At 43.2% G+C, this 16,030-nt stretch overlaps 1 protein-coding gene across 4 annotated transcripts in view; it reads right to left on the bottom strand.

The window, feature by feature from the left end:
- The window catches only part of TAF1B (TATA-box binding protein associated factor, RNA polymerase I subunit B), a 55,593-nt gene extending 40,643 nt beyond the window's left edge, over window positions 1-14,950 (bottom strand). For 3 of the 4 annotated variants that reach the window (XM_024199134.3, XM_024199135.3, XM_024199136.3), the window contains exons 1-6: window positions 14,873-14,950; window positions 12,514-12,612; window positions 8,109-8,196; window positions 5,349-5,446; window positions 4,922-5,017; window positions 3,269-3,407 (exon numbers count right to left, since the gene is read on the bottom strand). In XM_024199134.3, coding sequence (XP_024054902.2) covers window positions 3,269-3,407; window positions 4,922-5,017; window positions 5,349-5,446; window positions 8,109-8,196; window positions 12,514-12,612; window positions 14,873-14,890 — 538 coding nt within the window. In that variant the 5' untranslated portion in view covers window positions 14,891-14,950. Of the gene's footprint in view, window positions 1-3,268; window positions 3,408-4,921; window positions 5,018-5,348; window positions 5,447-8,108; window positions 8,197-12,513; window positions 12,613-14,872 lie in introns of those variants that run through there. The other variant, XM_024199137.2, reaches the window with a different exon arrangement.
- Window positions 14,951-16,030: the final 1,080 nt, after the last annotated feature.

Genomic DNA, 16,030 nt, shown 5'->3' with positions numbered 1-16,030 from the left:
ATACAATTAAACATCATAACAACAACTTAAGAATTTAATAGGCTTCTCAAACAACGACTAGACTACACCAAATGGAATGTTAGCCTATCAGCTTGCTGAATAATGAGCTATTATCCCCAGATAAACATAACAAAGATAAAATGTTTATTAATTAGAAAAGCATTTTAAAAGGGTACCAAATCCCCCTCAGCAAACCATCAGTAATTCAATGAAACAGCACAGAAAAAATTTAATTATACACAATTTATGAGTAGCCAATGCATAGAAAAAAATGCAATACTGCTCATTTGGACCAACTTTCATTATACAAATGACAGCTACTCTGTACATATGATCTCTTAGACACAGCTATCCAAAACGCACCGGTAATTTTATGTTGCTGAATTCAACAGTATTGACTTTTAAAGTACTTTTATGAAAACAGGTGCGATCACTTAAAAAAATCTGGACTCCATTTTTGTAATCCACAGTGTGAAACAATGATAAGCTAGGAATAATCCTGAGGGCATTCGGCACCAAAAAAATAAAAATTCTGCAAAATTCTGCAAATTTTATTTGTCAAATAAATGTGGAGGCTCCAGCATGGCACTGCGGAGCACAGGCCACTAGCTGCACAGAGGTGGGAGATCACTGTGCAGCTTCTCCCCGGTACACAGACTCAGTGGTAAGGCTGCACCCAACCCTGACACAGCGCAAGGACCAGGCCTGCCCCTCTGTGCCAGGTGCACCAGGTGTGGCAGGCAGGCTCAGCAAGGCAGGATCCAAGTGTGGAGAGACTCAGGGCAGGTCTTCACTACGGGGGGAGGGGGGGGGTCGATTTAAGATACGCAAATTCAGCTACGCAAATAGCGTAGCTAAATTTGACGTATCGGAGCCGACTTACCCCCCTGTAAGGACGGCGGCAAAATCGACCTCCGCGGCTTCCCGTCGACGACGCTTACTCCCACCTCCGCTGGTAGAGTAAGAGCGTCGATTCGGGGATCGAATGTCACGTCCCAAAGAGACGCGATAATTCGATCCCCGAGAGGTCGATTTCTACCCGCCGATTCAGGCGGGTAGTGTAGACCTAGCCTTAGTGTGGGGGGATCCAGGTGCGGGTTGAGACGGTTCTGTGTGGGGCAATCTGGGTGCAGGCGGCTCAGTGTGGGATCTGTGTGTGTTGGGTGGGAGGGGGTCTGGATGCATAGGTGCAATGGTAATGGGACTCTGCAGGGGGGTCCCAGATGCTGGGGGAGTGGGGATCCGGGTGGCTCGATGGCATGGTCCAGGTACAGGGGGAGTGAAGCTCATCGGGGGGAGGGGGAGTGTCCTGAGTCGATGGGGGTGAGGTTTGGCGGGAGCATCTGGGTATGAGGGGGGTCTGGATGCACGGGAAAAATCTGGGGATGAGTCTGACAGCCCCTGATGCCGTGCAGGGGAAGAGGAAGTCCCGCCCTCCCAAGCCCAGCCGGGACTAGCAGCTGAGCCCGGCACAGGGTAGGAGCCATCAGCCGGGTCTTCGCCAGTCCTGCCCCCTACCCCACAGTGATTTACCTCTTTGCCAGCTGCCCTGGGTATCCGAAACATACTGCTGGGGAGGGTCACATGACCACTCTTGTGGCTTCCCTTTGCTTCCCCACCAGAAAGTCAATTTTCTGCAGGGAACACAAATTCTGCACATGCACAGTGGTGCAGAATTCCCCCAGGAGTATAGGAAGGATCTGGTAATTATTTGCCTTCCTCAAAATTATATCTGTTACTCTACAACTGCTATAAAAGATAAATGTTACTGCAGAAAGGAACCGTCCTAAATGGAAGAAGGAACTAAGGAAGGAAGAAGCTTTACAGACAATGTGAATTGTAAAGCAACCTGTTGGAACATTTATAACAGGAAATGTTCAGTAAAAAACTTTGCCCTACATATTATTTGTATAGTGTCAGTGTGCTATGTGAATATAGAAGACGACAAAAATCCCTGCTCTGAAGACCCTGCAACTTAAGTAGAAAATGTAAAGACATAGGATGGGAAACGGGATAAAACACGTGTTGTTAATGAATGGGAAAGCTAAGCCTGTGTTTTACTGTTTCCATTATTTTTGTTTGGATTTTTTTCTTTTATAATTTTGTTATTCTTGTTGTTCTTCACTGAAGGGAAAACTATAGTTTATAGGTTTCAGAAGATCTGCATTTCAATAGAAGACCAAATGGAACAGCACAGGAAAGAATGATGAGATTCCAGGCATATGAGGCTGCGTAAAGGGAGAAAAAATGCGAACAGGAGCAAGACAAACATGGCAGTAGCATCTGACATAGGGCAAAATAGAGTTGGCACCGGGGAAGCAAAAGGAGATGCAAGCAAAGAGATTCGTGAAAATAGGTTATGGACAAGATTGAAGTTGACGTAAAAGTTCAAATCTACTTAGATGCTTTTATATCCAACATCAGATGCTGTGGTATTCCTGGCTTCTATCCAGACAGTGCCCCTGCCCCTCCAATTTTGTATTGGGTTTTAGTTAGAAGGGTTAGTACACTGGCTAGTAAGCGTCTAGTAAAATTTCCAAGTCTGTGAGTGGACAGGAGAGATCGATGGGAAGTTAAAAAACTGAATTATGGTAGAGAGGAGTTATGGGGGGAGAAAAACATACAGACAGAAAATATAGAAGAGAAACCAGAGAGCATAACGTAGGGGAAAAAATGGGAGAGAGAAAAAAAAAAAAAAAAACCGAAAAAAAACAATTTTTTGCCAAAAGGAAAGAAAAAGTTAACTACAGCCAGAAATTGAAAGAAGATAACACAGAAGTAAGACACACAATAAACTATATTTTTGAAAACTTAATAGAGATATGAGTGACAAGACTGTCACTAACTACACAAATGTTACTGCCTTAAAATTGCAGTGCTTTTGAAGGCATGGTCCTGAGGGGCATGCTGGCTCATTATTTTTCTACCCTGAGTAGCAGTCATCAGGTAAAGTTTAACCCTGTCCACAACCACCACCATCACTCCCCTAAACAAAACCAAACAACTCCCCCCGCCCTCCCCCAAGAAAAAATAGAACTTTTTTCAGCGACCCTCCTGTTTCACGTGCCTGTCTAGCCTTTAACTCCTTGGAGAGTGACCGTGACTATTTATATGACTAGTACACTGTTGATAAATAAGAAGGAAATCCTCCATCTACATTTTCTACCTCTATATAAGCAACAAATCCTTCTGATTAGTACTAAACAGTCATTTTTAAAACGCATCCTAACAATATAGAACAGTGACTTCAAATTATATCTGCTCCTACCTGAGGCATTGCCAATGGAAGAAACATGTCCAAAGCTGCTTTCTGTCTGTAAATCTCCATCACTTTCAGAGAAAGATGACAAGCCATGAATACTTATTCTCTCTGGTTCGCTATCCATATCTGTACTGATGTCAGATATCTGTTTTTTTAAATAAGTTACAGTTTTATCCCATGTTAGTTTTAATGCAATAGTTTGACTTGTAAACGCTCAATAATGTCTCAGTTAGCAAACATGTGATTGACAGTCTAGGTGTAAGCTAAAGCAAGTCATACCAAGAATGTTTTTGCTTTTAATTATGTAAATTCATATCATTAGAAACCACCCTTTCAAAAAGCTCTTCCTCATTTTAACAGTGTGTTTGTCAGAACAAAATAATTCCAATGATTAGGTAGCCATCCCAACCTGCCATACTACCCAGGAGGTATCCAATACACAGAATCATAAATATTCATGCAATATGCAATTTGAGAAGGGGGACGACTGTTAGATTTGGAGCCGATTGGAAAATTCTAGAACTAAATAATTTTTTGACTAGCTCTATAACCTGTGTGAGATCAGATAACTCCACAGGAGTGGCTCTTCCAAACACAGGTTCAAAGATAGGTCCAAAAAGAACCACTCTCCACACAAAATACTTGCATGACCACCAGGATTCACATCTGCAAATAGTCTCGCCTATGGATCACAAGCCAAGATAGCTCTTTAGGGTATGTCTACACCACAGTGTAAGCCCAGGGGTCAAACTCAGGCTCAAGCCTAACCCCCTTCCATCAACACACAAATTGTGTCAACCCAGAGCTTGGACCCATGGTCTCAGGACCCTACAGGGGTGGAGGGTCTGAGCCTGAGCCAAGCCCAGACCCAGGGTTCAAGCCCTATTGCTCTGCAGTGTAGACGCAGCACTACTGGACTCGTGCTCTGTGAGTCTGCCAAAATCACCCCACAGGATAACTTTCTCTGTCCTCTGGATAGTCAAGTGTGGTAGACAGTCAAGTTTTCCCACACTGCACCAGGAACAAAGGGTTAGAGCAGCCATTTTGACAGGGCACTAGAAATTCTGGGATATGGGTAGTTGAACTCAGACCTGCACAATGCAGTGTAGACACTGGAGCCCCAGGTGGTGACCCAGGATTCAACAATTCCAAACCTGGGGTTACAAATGAGAGTAGATGTTTAAGCCATATGTTAACAAATCCAGGGTGTGCTAATTCCCATGAGAGGGGAAGGTGCCAGAGCCTGTGCTCCACCCAGAGTCTGAATATCTACATCTCAATTAAGCAGCCCTGTAGCCCAAGCCCAAGTCAGCTGACATGGGCCAGCCTCAGGTGTTGTATTGAAGCGTAGACATACCCATAACATATTTGTTTCTATGCCATCATTTGTGGATTATGTCAGTGTCAACACAGCTCTAGAAATATAGTGCATTGTAATTTGTGCTCCATCTGCTGGTTGGCTACACAATAGCAAAGCAAGATATTAAAAATGAACAATTTTCCATCAGCACAACAGATATTTTCTTAAAATGGCAAAATATATTTAGAAAATGGGCTTCATTAAAATGAGCAAGTTGTATGCATGGCTTGAATAACAAAAACAACATTTTAAAAGATCAATGCAAAATAATTTGCTTATCAGCTATGAACTTCACTTACAGATAATGCTTTGCTAGTATAACTAGCTGGTGTGGTGCAATATGCCTGTTTGCTCTTCTGAAGGTAACGTCTCCAGAAATTGCATAGAATTTCATCCTGATAAGCATGATAATGAATGATTAGTCTATATCTTATAAAATCATATGTCTGAAAAAACAAATTGTGACTTTACAATTCAAGAATCTTGAAAAATGTTCTGAGCCTGCTTTCACGAAAACCTTGTTTATAAAATTATAAATTACTTTTACCGTTCCTGGTAAATTTTATTTTCAGAGGTTCTCTTTCTCAGCCCCTCATCTATAGGCCCATTTCCTGTCAGTTTTTAAGAGGAAATTATTCTGTCTACCTTAAAATAATTATATTCTTTAAGTAAAAATCATAAAGACTATATGTACTAATACAAAACCTTATGCTCAGATCAACATACCTTCATCTGTGGACACACTCCTAAAGTTTGCAGAGCTTCTGCTTGCTTCTTGAGTATGTACTGAAAACCTTCACAAACATACCATTCCCAGCCTTTATCTAAAGAGCAACAAATAAAAAATTGTTGGGATCGTTCTGGTTTTACATATCTGCACTTTAATATTTAATATATTAATCTCTTGGTGCAGGGACTAGGTACCTCTTTTAAATAAGAAAATCCCAAATGCTGGAGCAAAGGGCCAAAAACATACTAAGTGATTAAAGTACCTCAATAAGTAAGTGAAGTTTAGAATCTTAAATTAAGAAAAACCAAAACCAGCCAAACTACAACAGTTTCCCCAAACATTTCTCAAGAACCAAAACAGTTGTAGCAAAGTGAGAGTTATCAATATGGTGTTTGTAATGTATGTTATGACTATTAGGTGACCTGAATTTTAAAATAAAACACAAGATACTAGTCATGAAGGAAAGAATAGGTGTGCTTATTCCTCTTCCTTTCCCTGCACAAAAAACTGGAACCCACTGCAGGAGTGAATGGGGGAGAAAAAAGTATTAGTTCTTTATATGTTCTGTATGATTGTCTCCTATGTTATCCCCCTTTGTATGTTTCTCCACAGTTTCTCCCTTCATTATCTCCTGAATTCAAGTCTTACGTATTTTAATTGTGCCTTTACTTTTGTGTGCACTCATTCCTCCTACACTGGGTTTTAGTCTTCTGAATTTTCTCTGTGTTTATCCACTCTCTCATTTCCCCTATGCCGTTCACCATATGTGTTATGTAAATGTCCTTCTTTCCTCTATATGTCAACTGTCTGCCTCAGTTTCCTCTTCCCTCTTCATGATCTACTTCATCTACAAATGCTTCTCCCTTCCAACAGCTTCCCTTCTCCTCGACCCACACTTAGGGCTTGTCTAAACATAATTTTTATCCTGCTTTAACTATGCCAGTTTTATACCAGGATTGTACCACTAACTATCGTGGTTTCAATGTGCTTATAGTGGTATGGCTAACTCCTGTAAATTTAGGAGAATAAACTGTATCAGCATAAGGCACCTTTATAATGGTATATAACTGCATCCACATTAGGGGCTATAACAATCTAACTTTATTTTTTACCATATCCCTAACAGAAATACTTGAAAATCAGTACAAAAATTGTGTGTCTATCAGGTCATAGGAGCCAGAAAAGGCTGAAGGGAGCAGAGCCACAAGGATTGTTACCTTTCCTAATCTTCAGCACTTAATTCTGAACACAGCGTTCTACCACCACTTTCACTGTGGCACAGCAGTTAGTATAGCAGTACTAAGATTCTTTTTAAAATCAGCCTATTTTTTAGGTGTTTCAATGTAAGTGGCCAAGACAACAGAACAAATGACTACCACAACCTTCACAGTACGCTTATCCAGTTTCAGCAATGGCTTTACAATAGGTATAACAGCATATGATCATAGGACTGGTAGAGACCTTGAGAGCACAATTTAAAGACACACAATTACTATTTTAGAGGATTGGACCAAAAGAAATCTGATGAGGTTCAACAAGGACAAGTGCAGAGTCCTGCACTTAGGACGGAAGAATCTCATGCACAGCTACAGACTAGGGACTGAGTGGCTAGGCAGCAGTTCTGCAGAAAAGGACCTTGGGGTTACAGTGGACGAGAAGCTGGCTATAAATCAACAGTGTTGCCAAGAAGGCTAACGGCATTTTGGGCTAAGTAGGAACATTGCCAGCAGATTGAGGAACGTGTTCATTCCCCTCTATTTGGCATTGGTGAGGCCTCATCTGGAATATGTATCCAGTTTTGGGCCCCCCACTACAAGAAGGATGTGGAAAAATTGGAAAGAGTTCAGCGGAGGGCAACAAAAATGATTAGGGGGCTGGAGCACATGATTTATGAGGAGAGGTTGAGGGAACCGGGATTATTTAATCTGCAGAAGAGAAGAATGAGGGGAGATTTGCTGGCTACTTTCAACTACCTGAAAGGGCGTTCCAAAGAGGATGGATCTAGACTGTTCTCAGTGGTAGCAGATGACAGAACAAAGAGTAATGGTCTCAAGTTGCAGTGGGGGAGGTTTAGGTTGGATATTAGGAAAAACTTTTTCACTAGGAGGGTGATGAAGCACTGGAATGGGTTACCTAGGGAAGTGGTGGAATCTCCTTCCTTAGAGGTTTTTAAGGTCAGGCTTGATAAAGCCCTGGCTGGGATGATTTAGTTGGGGATTGGTCGTGCTTTGAGCAGGGGGTTGGACTAGATGACTTCCTGAGGTCCCTTCCAAACCTGATATTCTATGATTTCTACATCTCCTGTTGAAAGCACTTTTCAGCAAGAGAACAGAGACTTAACACACAGAAGTTGCACCAGTTTAACTAAGTCAGTTTAACTGGTACAACTTTGTGCATGGAAACTCTTTTACACTGGCTTAAACCTGGTTTACATTAGTGCATCACTGTTAAATTACAGAGTCAAGCAAATATAATGTAAACCAAATTTTAACCCATATAAGAATGTATAAACAAAAAATTGGACCTGTTTAATATCACACCTTTAATTAAACCAATGCAGCTTGTGTCTAGAGCAGGCCCAGCAAGAACAAAAGGGTCATTTTCAGCTCAATTCAGTTTGTATGGTCCTGTAGAAAAACCCATTTGCTCACACTAACCAAGTTGGTAAGTACTACCAGAAAATTAGTAATTACACACAACTAGAAAGATATGTTACACAAAATGTAGAAGTAATTTATAGACAAAAGTAAACATACCAATTTTTTTTCTCTTTCTAAATCCTCTGGAGATGGACTGGATCTTTGTGTTAGGAACAACATCAGAAGTTAAAACCTCTTTAGTCCTCTGCAAGATAATTGATAAAAGTGTAATGTTAGCAAGAAAAGAGCAATCCCTACTCGCATGGCCTGCCTCTGCTGTATAACTTAATTGGAGAATTCCTTCTAATCATTACACCTAACTGAGAAAAGACTAAGTCTCAAAAAATTGTGAATCTTAAATTTAAGAATGATAAGCAAACAGGAACATCTGGATGATGCAGTGAAAAATTAAACAGGCTTCACTGTTAGAAAATATTGGAAATCGAAGTGTCAAAGTTATTGTAAGATAAATACTTAAATTTAACTGTACATTGAAAAAAAATTAGAGACAAAAGATCCATGCACTAAATCAAGATACTGAAGTAACTATGAGTATGCTTGAAAAATTTTTGAAAAAGTGTTTATATACTGAAATTATCTACATACAACTAGACATCACATATGTAATCAGATATGTAGTAAATATTTAACTAAGCTTCAACAAAACACTGACATTTTCCATTACCTTTTTTAGATCACCAAAATGTATATGCATTAAAGTTAAAAGTAGACACTTTTAACCAAAGTTTAAGATTGTGAATAAAATATAAATAAAAGTTTGTTTGACAAACCATAGCAGTATCATTGAACAAAGACACTTATGTTTGGATTTAAACTTGGCAACTTTGCTCTCACATGAGAACGAGAGCAAAACTGACTAGTCTGTTTTCATTCTCCAAAATAAGTGAAATGCAAGAAGAAAACAAGCATAAATGAAAGAAAAGAAATAATTCTTTAAATTCATTCAGTTAAAAAAAAACCCTAAAGAATATTTATCAGCACAGTTAAGGAAAGAAGGATTTTCTTTAAATTTAAATACAGTGCAACCTCAACTGTCTGAAGGGCATCTGAAACATCTCAATGCACCTCTGCAGACCCAGCATGCCTAATTATTTAAGAAGCTACCTTACCTAATCCTAATGTTGACCTGTTCAGCAGGCAGGTAGACAGGAAAGGACACGCTCTGACGCAAGGTTTGAGGGGCCCGAGGGAATAAAAAACATTTGTGGAGGAGATTTTCAAAGGCACAAATGGCAATAAGGCACCTAAATCAATTGACTTTCAGGAGTTAGGCATCTAACAGCCATTTGTCCCTTTTAAAATCTGTTCATGTCATTAGGTTAGAGGAATAACTACGCAGCTCGTGCTTGAAACCACTACTCTGTTTAAGTAAGCTTTTCACATAGCGAGGTCTGAATAATGCAGGTTGCACTGCACTTTCTATAACCACCTGATCAACAGTGTGGCTCGTGGGTGAATGTGGCATGCGTCTGATGAAGTGGGTATTCACCCACGAAAGCTTATGCTCCAATACATCTGTTAGTCTTAAAGGTGCCACAGGACTCTCTGTTGCTTTTTACAGATCCAGACTAACACGGCTACCCCTCTGATACTTGACTCCATGCAAGGCATTGCATTTAGTCGTATGGAATGGAAATCTATCAACCTCATGAATAAACTTGCACAAGTACAGACAGAGATCATCTTCCTTTCCAAATGCAAATGGATGGACATCATACCAAATGGACTGAAGGTGAAAAATCCATTGCTATCTACATACTGCACAGACCACAGTGAAAGATTATGCCATACACTATCAAAGAAACTGAGGAACGACTTGATCAGCATCCTATACAGCAAACAGGAAAACATCAAAAAAGAGCTCTCCAACCTGGAGACTTTCATAAGTAACCAACCCTCCACACAAATGGACTTTACTAAAATAAGACAGGAAATCTACATTACACACTTCACCTCTCTACAAAGGAAAATGGACCGTAAGCTGTCTAAAATCCTACCTGCCACATGGGGCCACAACAGTGGTAACCCTAACTCACCCAGCAATATCGTCAATTTATCCAGCTACACACTCAACCCAGCAGAAGAGTCTGTCCTATCTCGGGGACTCTCTTTTTGCCTCAGCACCTCCACGAACATGATACAGTTCTGCGGTGATCTGGAAGCCTACTTTCGCAGCCTCCGACTCAAAGAATACTTTCAAGATAACACTGAACAGTGCACTGATACACAGATACCCTCCCACCAACAACACAGGAAGAAGAACTCCACATGGACTCCTCCTGAGGGTCGAAATGACATTCTGGACCTATACATAGAATGCTTCCGCCTACGTGCACAGGCAGAAATAGTGGAAAAACAACATCGCTTGCCTCATAATCTAAGTCGTGCGGAACGCAATGCCATCCACAGCCTCAGAAACAACCCTGACATTATAATCAAAAAGGCTGATAAAGGAGGTGCTATTTTCATCATGAACGGGTCTGACTACCAGAAGGAGGCTGCCAGACAACTCTCCAATACCAAATTCTACAGGCCACTTTCCTCAGATCCCACTGTGGAATATACTAAGAAACTGCACCATCTACTCAGGACACTCCCTACACTAACACAGGAACAAATCAACATACGCTTAGAGCCCCAACCGGGGTTATTCTATCTACTACCCAAGATCCACAAACCTGGAAATCCTGGACACCCCATCATCTCTGGAATTGGCACACTCATTGAAGGACTGTCTGGATATGTGGACTCCCTACTCAGACCCTACGCCACCAGCACTCCCAGCTATCTCCGTGACACCACTGATTTCCTGAGAAAACTAGAATGCATTGGTGACCTCCCAGAAAACACCATCCTAGCCACCATGGATGTAGCGGCTCTCTACACAAACATCCCACACACAGAAGGAATACAAGCTGTCAGGAACAGTATCCCTGATGATGACACAGCACAACTTGTTGCTGAGCTCTGTGACTTTATCCTCACGCACAATTATTTCAAATTTGGTGACAATATATACCTCCAGACCAGTGCTACCGCCACGGGCACCCGCATGGCCCCACAATATGCCAACATTTTTATGGCTGACCTGGAACAACGCTTCCTCAGCTCTCGTCCACTCATGCCCCTTCTCTACCTACGCTATATTGATGACATCTTCATCATCTGGACCCATGGGAAGGAGACTCTGGAAGAATTCCACCACGATTTCAACAGCTTCCACCGCACCATCAACCTCAGCCTGAACCAATCTACACGGGAGGTCCATTTCCTAGACACCACAGTACAAATAAGTGATGGTCATGTTAATACCACCCTATACCGAAAACCCACCGAACGCTATGTCTACCTTCATGCCTCCAGCTTCCACCCCGGACACACCACACGATCCATTGTCTACAGCCAAGCGCTGAGGTACAACCGCATCTGCTCCAACCCCTCAGACAGAGACCAACACCTACAAGATCTTCACCAAGCATTCTCAAAACTACGATATCCGCACAAGGAAATAAGGAAACAAATCAACAGAGCCAGACCTAAACCCAGAAGCCTCCTGCTACAAGACAAGCCCAAGAAAGAAACCAACAGAACTCCACTGGCCATCACCTACAGTCCTCAGCTTAAACCTCTCCAACGCATCATCAGTGATCTACAACCCATCCTGGACAACGATCCCTCGCTTTCACAGACCTTGGGAGGCAGGCCAGTCCTCGCCTACAGACAACCTGCCAACCTTAAGCATATTCTCACCAGCAACCACACACTGCACCATAACAACTCTAACTCAGAAACCAATCCATGCAACAAACCTTGATGCCAACTCTGCCCACATATCTACACCAACAACACCATCACAGGACCTAACCAGATCAGCTACAACATCACCGGTTCATTCACCTGCACATCCACCAATGTTATATATGCCATCATGTGCCAGCAATGCCCCTCTGCTATGTACATTGGCCAAACTGGACAGTCACTACATAAAAGGATAAATGGACACAAGTCAGATATCAGGAATGGCAATATACAAAAACCTGTAGGAGAACACTTCAACCTCCCTGGCCACACAATAGCAGATGTAAAGGTAGCCCTCTTACAGCAAAAAACTTCAGGACCAGACTCCAAAGAGAAACTGCTGAGCTTCAGTTCATTTGCAAATTTGACACCATCAGATCAGGATTAAACAAAGACTGGGAATGGCTAGCCAACTACAAAAACAGTTTCTCCTCCCTTGGTGTTCACACCTCAACTGCTAGCAGAGGACCTCACCCTCCCTGATTGAACTAACCTTGTTATCTCCAGACTGATTCTTGCCTGCATATTTATACCTGCCTCTGGAAATTTCCATTACCTGCGTCTGACGAAGTGGGTATTCACCCATGAAAGCTTATGCTCCAATACATCTGTTAGTCTTAAAGGTGCCACAGGACTCTCTGTTGCTTTTTACAGATCCAGACTAACACGGCTACCCCTCTGATACTTAAAAATACATACTTACCTCTATGACGTTGTGACAAGACTTGCAATAAAATCTGCCTTCATCAGTAAGACCCCAGTTTACGACAGAACACTGTACACAAGGTTCGCCGTAATCTCTCTAAGGGGAACAAAAGTAAAGGTTGTTTTAGTATTACACTTACAATAAATGAGACCAAATTAATTTTTCTTACCAGGCAAACTATTGGGATTGAAATATTTACAAAACAAAATGTGGTTAACAAAACATTTTAGTATATGGCAGAGTGATCATACCACTTACAGGATCAATAGTTACATAAGATTTAGGACGACTCAATCCCTTCTTCAGTTCATCAATTATAAAGTCAGAAAGGACCACTATAATAATCTAATCTTATATCCTGTATGACACAGGCCATGGGCCTCCCCGAATTAATTTTTGTTTGAACTAGGGCACATCTTTTAGAAAAACTTCCAGCCTCGATTTAAAAGTTTCCAGTGATGAAGAATCCACCAAAACCTCTGGAAAATTGTTTCAATGGTTAGCTACACTCACGGATAAAAAATTGTACCTCATTTCCAGCCTGACTTTGTCTAGCTTCAACTTCCAGATATGGGATCTTTTTCTATAACTTTGTCTGCTAGACTGAGGAGCCCATTAGCACATTTTTTGTCCCCCCCATAGGCACTTATAAACTGTGATCAAGTCACCCCTTAACGTTCTCTTTGTTAAACTAAATAGAGTTGAGATTCTTGGGTCTAGCACTGTAATGTATGTTTTCCAATTCTTTACCTGACCTGTGTTAACTTTTGTACATGGCAATACTATCACAGGGGAAAACCCATGTATCCTACGCCTAGGATACATGACACCACAGGGCATTAATGAAAACATTAGAAAGGGAAGAGAATAGTAGAGGACAGTCATAAAAGGAAGCAAAGGGAAACTTTGGTAAGCTTTTTGAATACTGGAAAAAGTTAGAGAACACAAGGAATGGAAGAAAGCCTGCAAGAATAAAAGGTGACCAGAGAGACCCAAGAAAAGAGGAGATTATTAAAAAAATTAAGGTCTCATTAAGGAAGGTCTGAGGAGATGGGAGAGAATCAATGGAGGAAATAGTTTTTGAAAAACATCCTAAAATTCTGTTTGAAAAATGTTAGTTTACTCAAGAGTCATCTGCATGATTTGCAGGGTTTAACGAGAGATTATATCAGGTTGTCTAATCCAGCTAGCAGAAGAAAGACAAGCTAACCCCAAAAGTCACTTGCGCTGATTTGCCCACAGTGGATCCTAAATCTATGCCAGTGTCCTTTCATCATGCAAACCGCAAAGTTATTTCAATGAACCATGTGAAGCATTACATTTTCTTAAATCAGAGATTTTCCGCCAATCCTTAGAAACAGCCCTCTTAACTATTTCGTTCTCCACCTTATGTTTCCAAAACTCTAGCTAAACTGGGACTGAAACTACACCTCTACCCCGATATAACGCGACCCGATATAACATGAATTCGGATATAACACGGTAAAGCAGCGCTCTGGGCGGGCGGGGCTGCGCGCTCCGGCGGATCAAAGCAAGTTCGATATAAAGTGGTTTCACCTATAACGCGATAAGATTTTTTGGCTCCCGAGGACAGTGTTATATCGGGGTAGAGGTGTAGTTAATGCTCAGTAGATTCCAGTATTTCTGAATTTCAGTCATGCTCAGGATTATTTTGCACTGGATCTAATAAGAAGATACAAACCTGCTACATACAAATAAACACTGCTACCTCCTGAAAAACCACCATCCCCTTAAACCAAGCCTCCCAGTCTCTAAGCCCCCAGCACCAACCCTGAGACCAACAGGCCCTGAAAAAGACCACAGACCATGCCCGTTTCCTGCACTCTTCCCGCAAGCTCCCCTTCCTCACCCACCCCAACCCATGACCTCAAAAACAGCTCATGCCAAACCACCCCATTACCTACAAGCCCCACCCCACCGCTCCACATCCTCACCCCCCACAACTCACGCCCTCAAAAATGCGTTACCCCACAACCACCACCCCATTACCTACAGCCACACCTCAACCCAACCTGCTCCATTCTCACCTCCCAACCCAGACCTTCAAAAACTCCTCACCCGAAAACTGCCCCCACCACCTATACCCCACCACCTCAACCCCACCCCCGCCCACAACCACCCCATTACCTACCTCAATCCTCACTCCCCACACACACAGCCCATGTCCTCGCACTCCTCCCACCACAGCTACCCCATTACCTACCCCCACCTCAACCTTCCCCCCACCCACCCCCCTGGCCTCCCCCCCCCATTACCTCCTCGCTCCCGGTCCTCCCCCCTCCGCCTCCCCGAGGGGTGCAAACCCGGCACGGGGCGGCTCCGGACCACCACTCACCGTGTCCTCTTCCTCCATGCCTGGGACCCGCACGCCTCACCGCCCGCGCTGCCTCGGGCCCCGAGCCATAGCAACGGCCTGCGGAGCGCTGGGGAAGGCAACCGGCCGGGAACCGGGGCCGCGCGCTTGGGTTCCGGTAGCAATGGATGGTGCCGCCTGACGCGCGGCACGTGCTGCTACGGGGGCTTGCGCCCTGGGGCCGCTTCTGTGTTGGCCTCTCAGCTCCGCTGGGACTGGCCGCCAGCGGGCCGGGGCGCAGCGCTGGCTAGCCCGGTCCCGACCCGACCCCCTCTTTCCATCATCATCCCCCCCCTCCGACTCCCCTAGGCAGTGCTTCTATATCGTGAGACCTTTTCCCAACTTAGTGGTAAAAATTTCCCAAATCTGGTGAAAAATTCCCAGATAAAGTTGTTTACAGTGCTTCTCTATCCTGGGAAATTTCCCCAAACCTGGGAATTTGTGAGTAAAATGTTTCAACCTGGGAAACTGGGAATTTTCATTCAAAACATTTTTACTCAGAAATTCCCAGATTTTGGGAAATTTCCCAGGCAAGGGCGGCTCTCTGTTTGTTGCCGCCCCAAGCACGGCAGTCTTGCAGATTCGGCGGCGTTTCTGCGGGTGATCTGCCAGTCCCACGCCTTTGGCGTACCCATCACCGAATTACCGCCGAAGCCGCAGGACCGGTGGACATCCCGCAGGCATGCTGCTGAAGGCTGCCTGACTACCGCCCTCACAGCGACCGGCAGGCCGCCCCAGGCATGCGCTTGCTGCGCTGGTGCCTGGAGCCGCCCCTGTTCCCAGGATATAGAAGCACTGCCCCTAGGCCCTGGGGAGGTGGAGCCAATTTTCATTCCCTGTGCACAGTCTGGGTGGGAAGGGAATCTGCCCTACAGAATTGATTATCAGCCACACGCTAAAGGGGCCCGAGGAAGAAGTTACATTCAATATTTTAACCCCCATTTAGACGATTAATGACTGAGCCCGAGATTTGTAGCGCAAAAAGCAGGTGGCCCTTGCTGCTTGAGTTACAGGAGGATCACCTAGCAGCTGTAAACCCAAGTTTACAGGACACACTAGTGGAACTCAGATCCATTCTTTCCTAATGTGGGTTGCACTTCATTTTTTTATAATAAACCATCATTGCAATGATATTTCAAA

Source organism: Terrapene carolina, unplaced genomic scaffold (assembly GCF_002925995.2).
Source record: "Terrapene carolina triunguis isolate 2854851 unplaced genomic scaffold, T_m_triunguis-2.0 Scaffold42, whole genome shotgun sequence".
NCBI lineage: Eukaryota > Metazoa > Chordata > Testudines > Emydidae > Terrapene > Terrapene triunguis.
The sequence above is the reverse complement of the archived record's forward strand: the minus strand, read 5'-3'. Positions and strand labels throughout refer to the sequence as shown.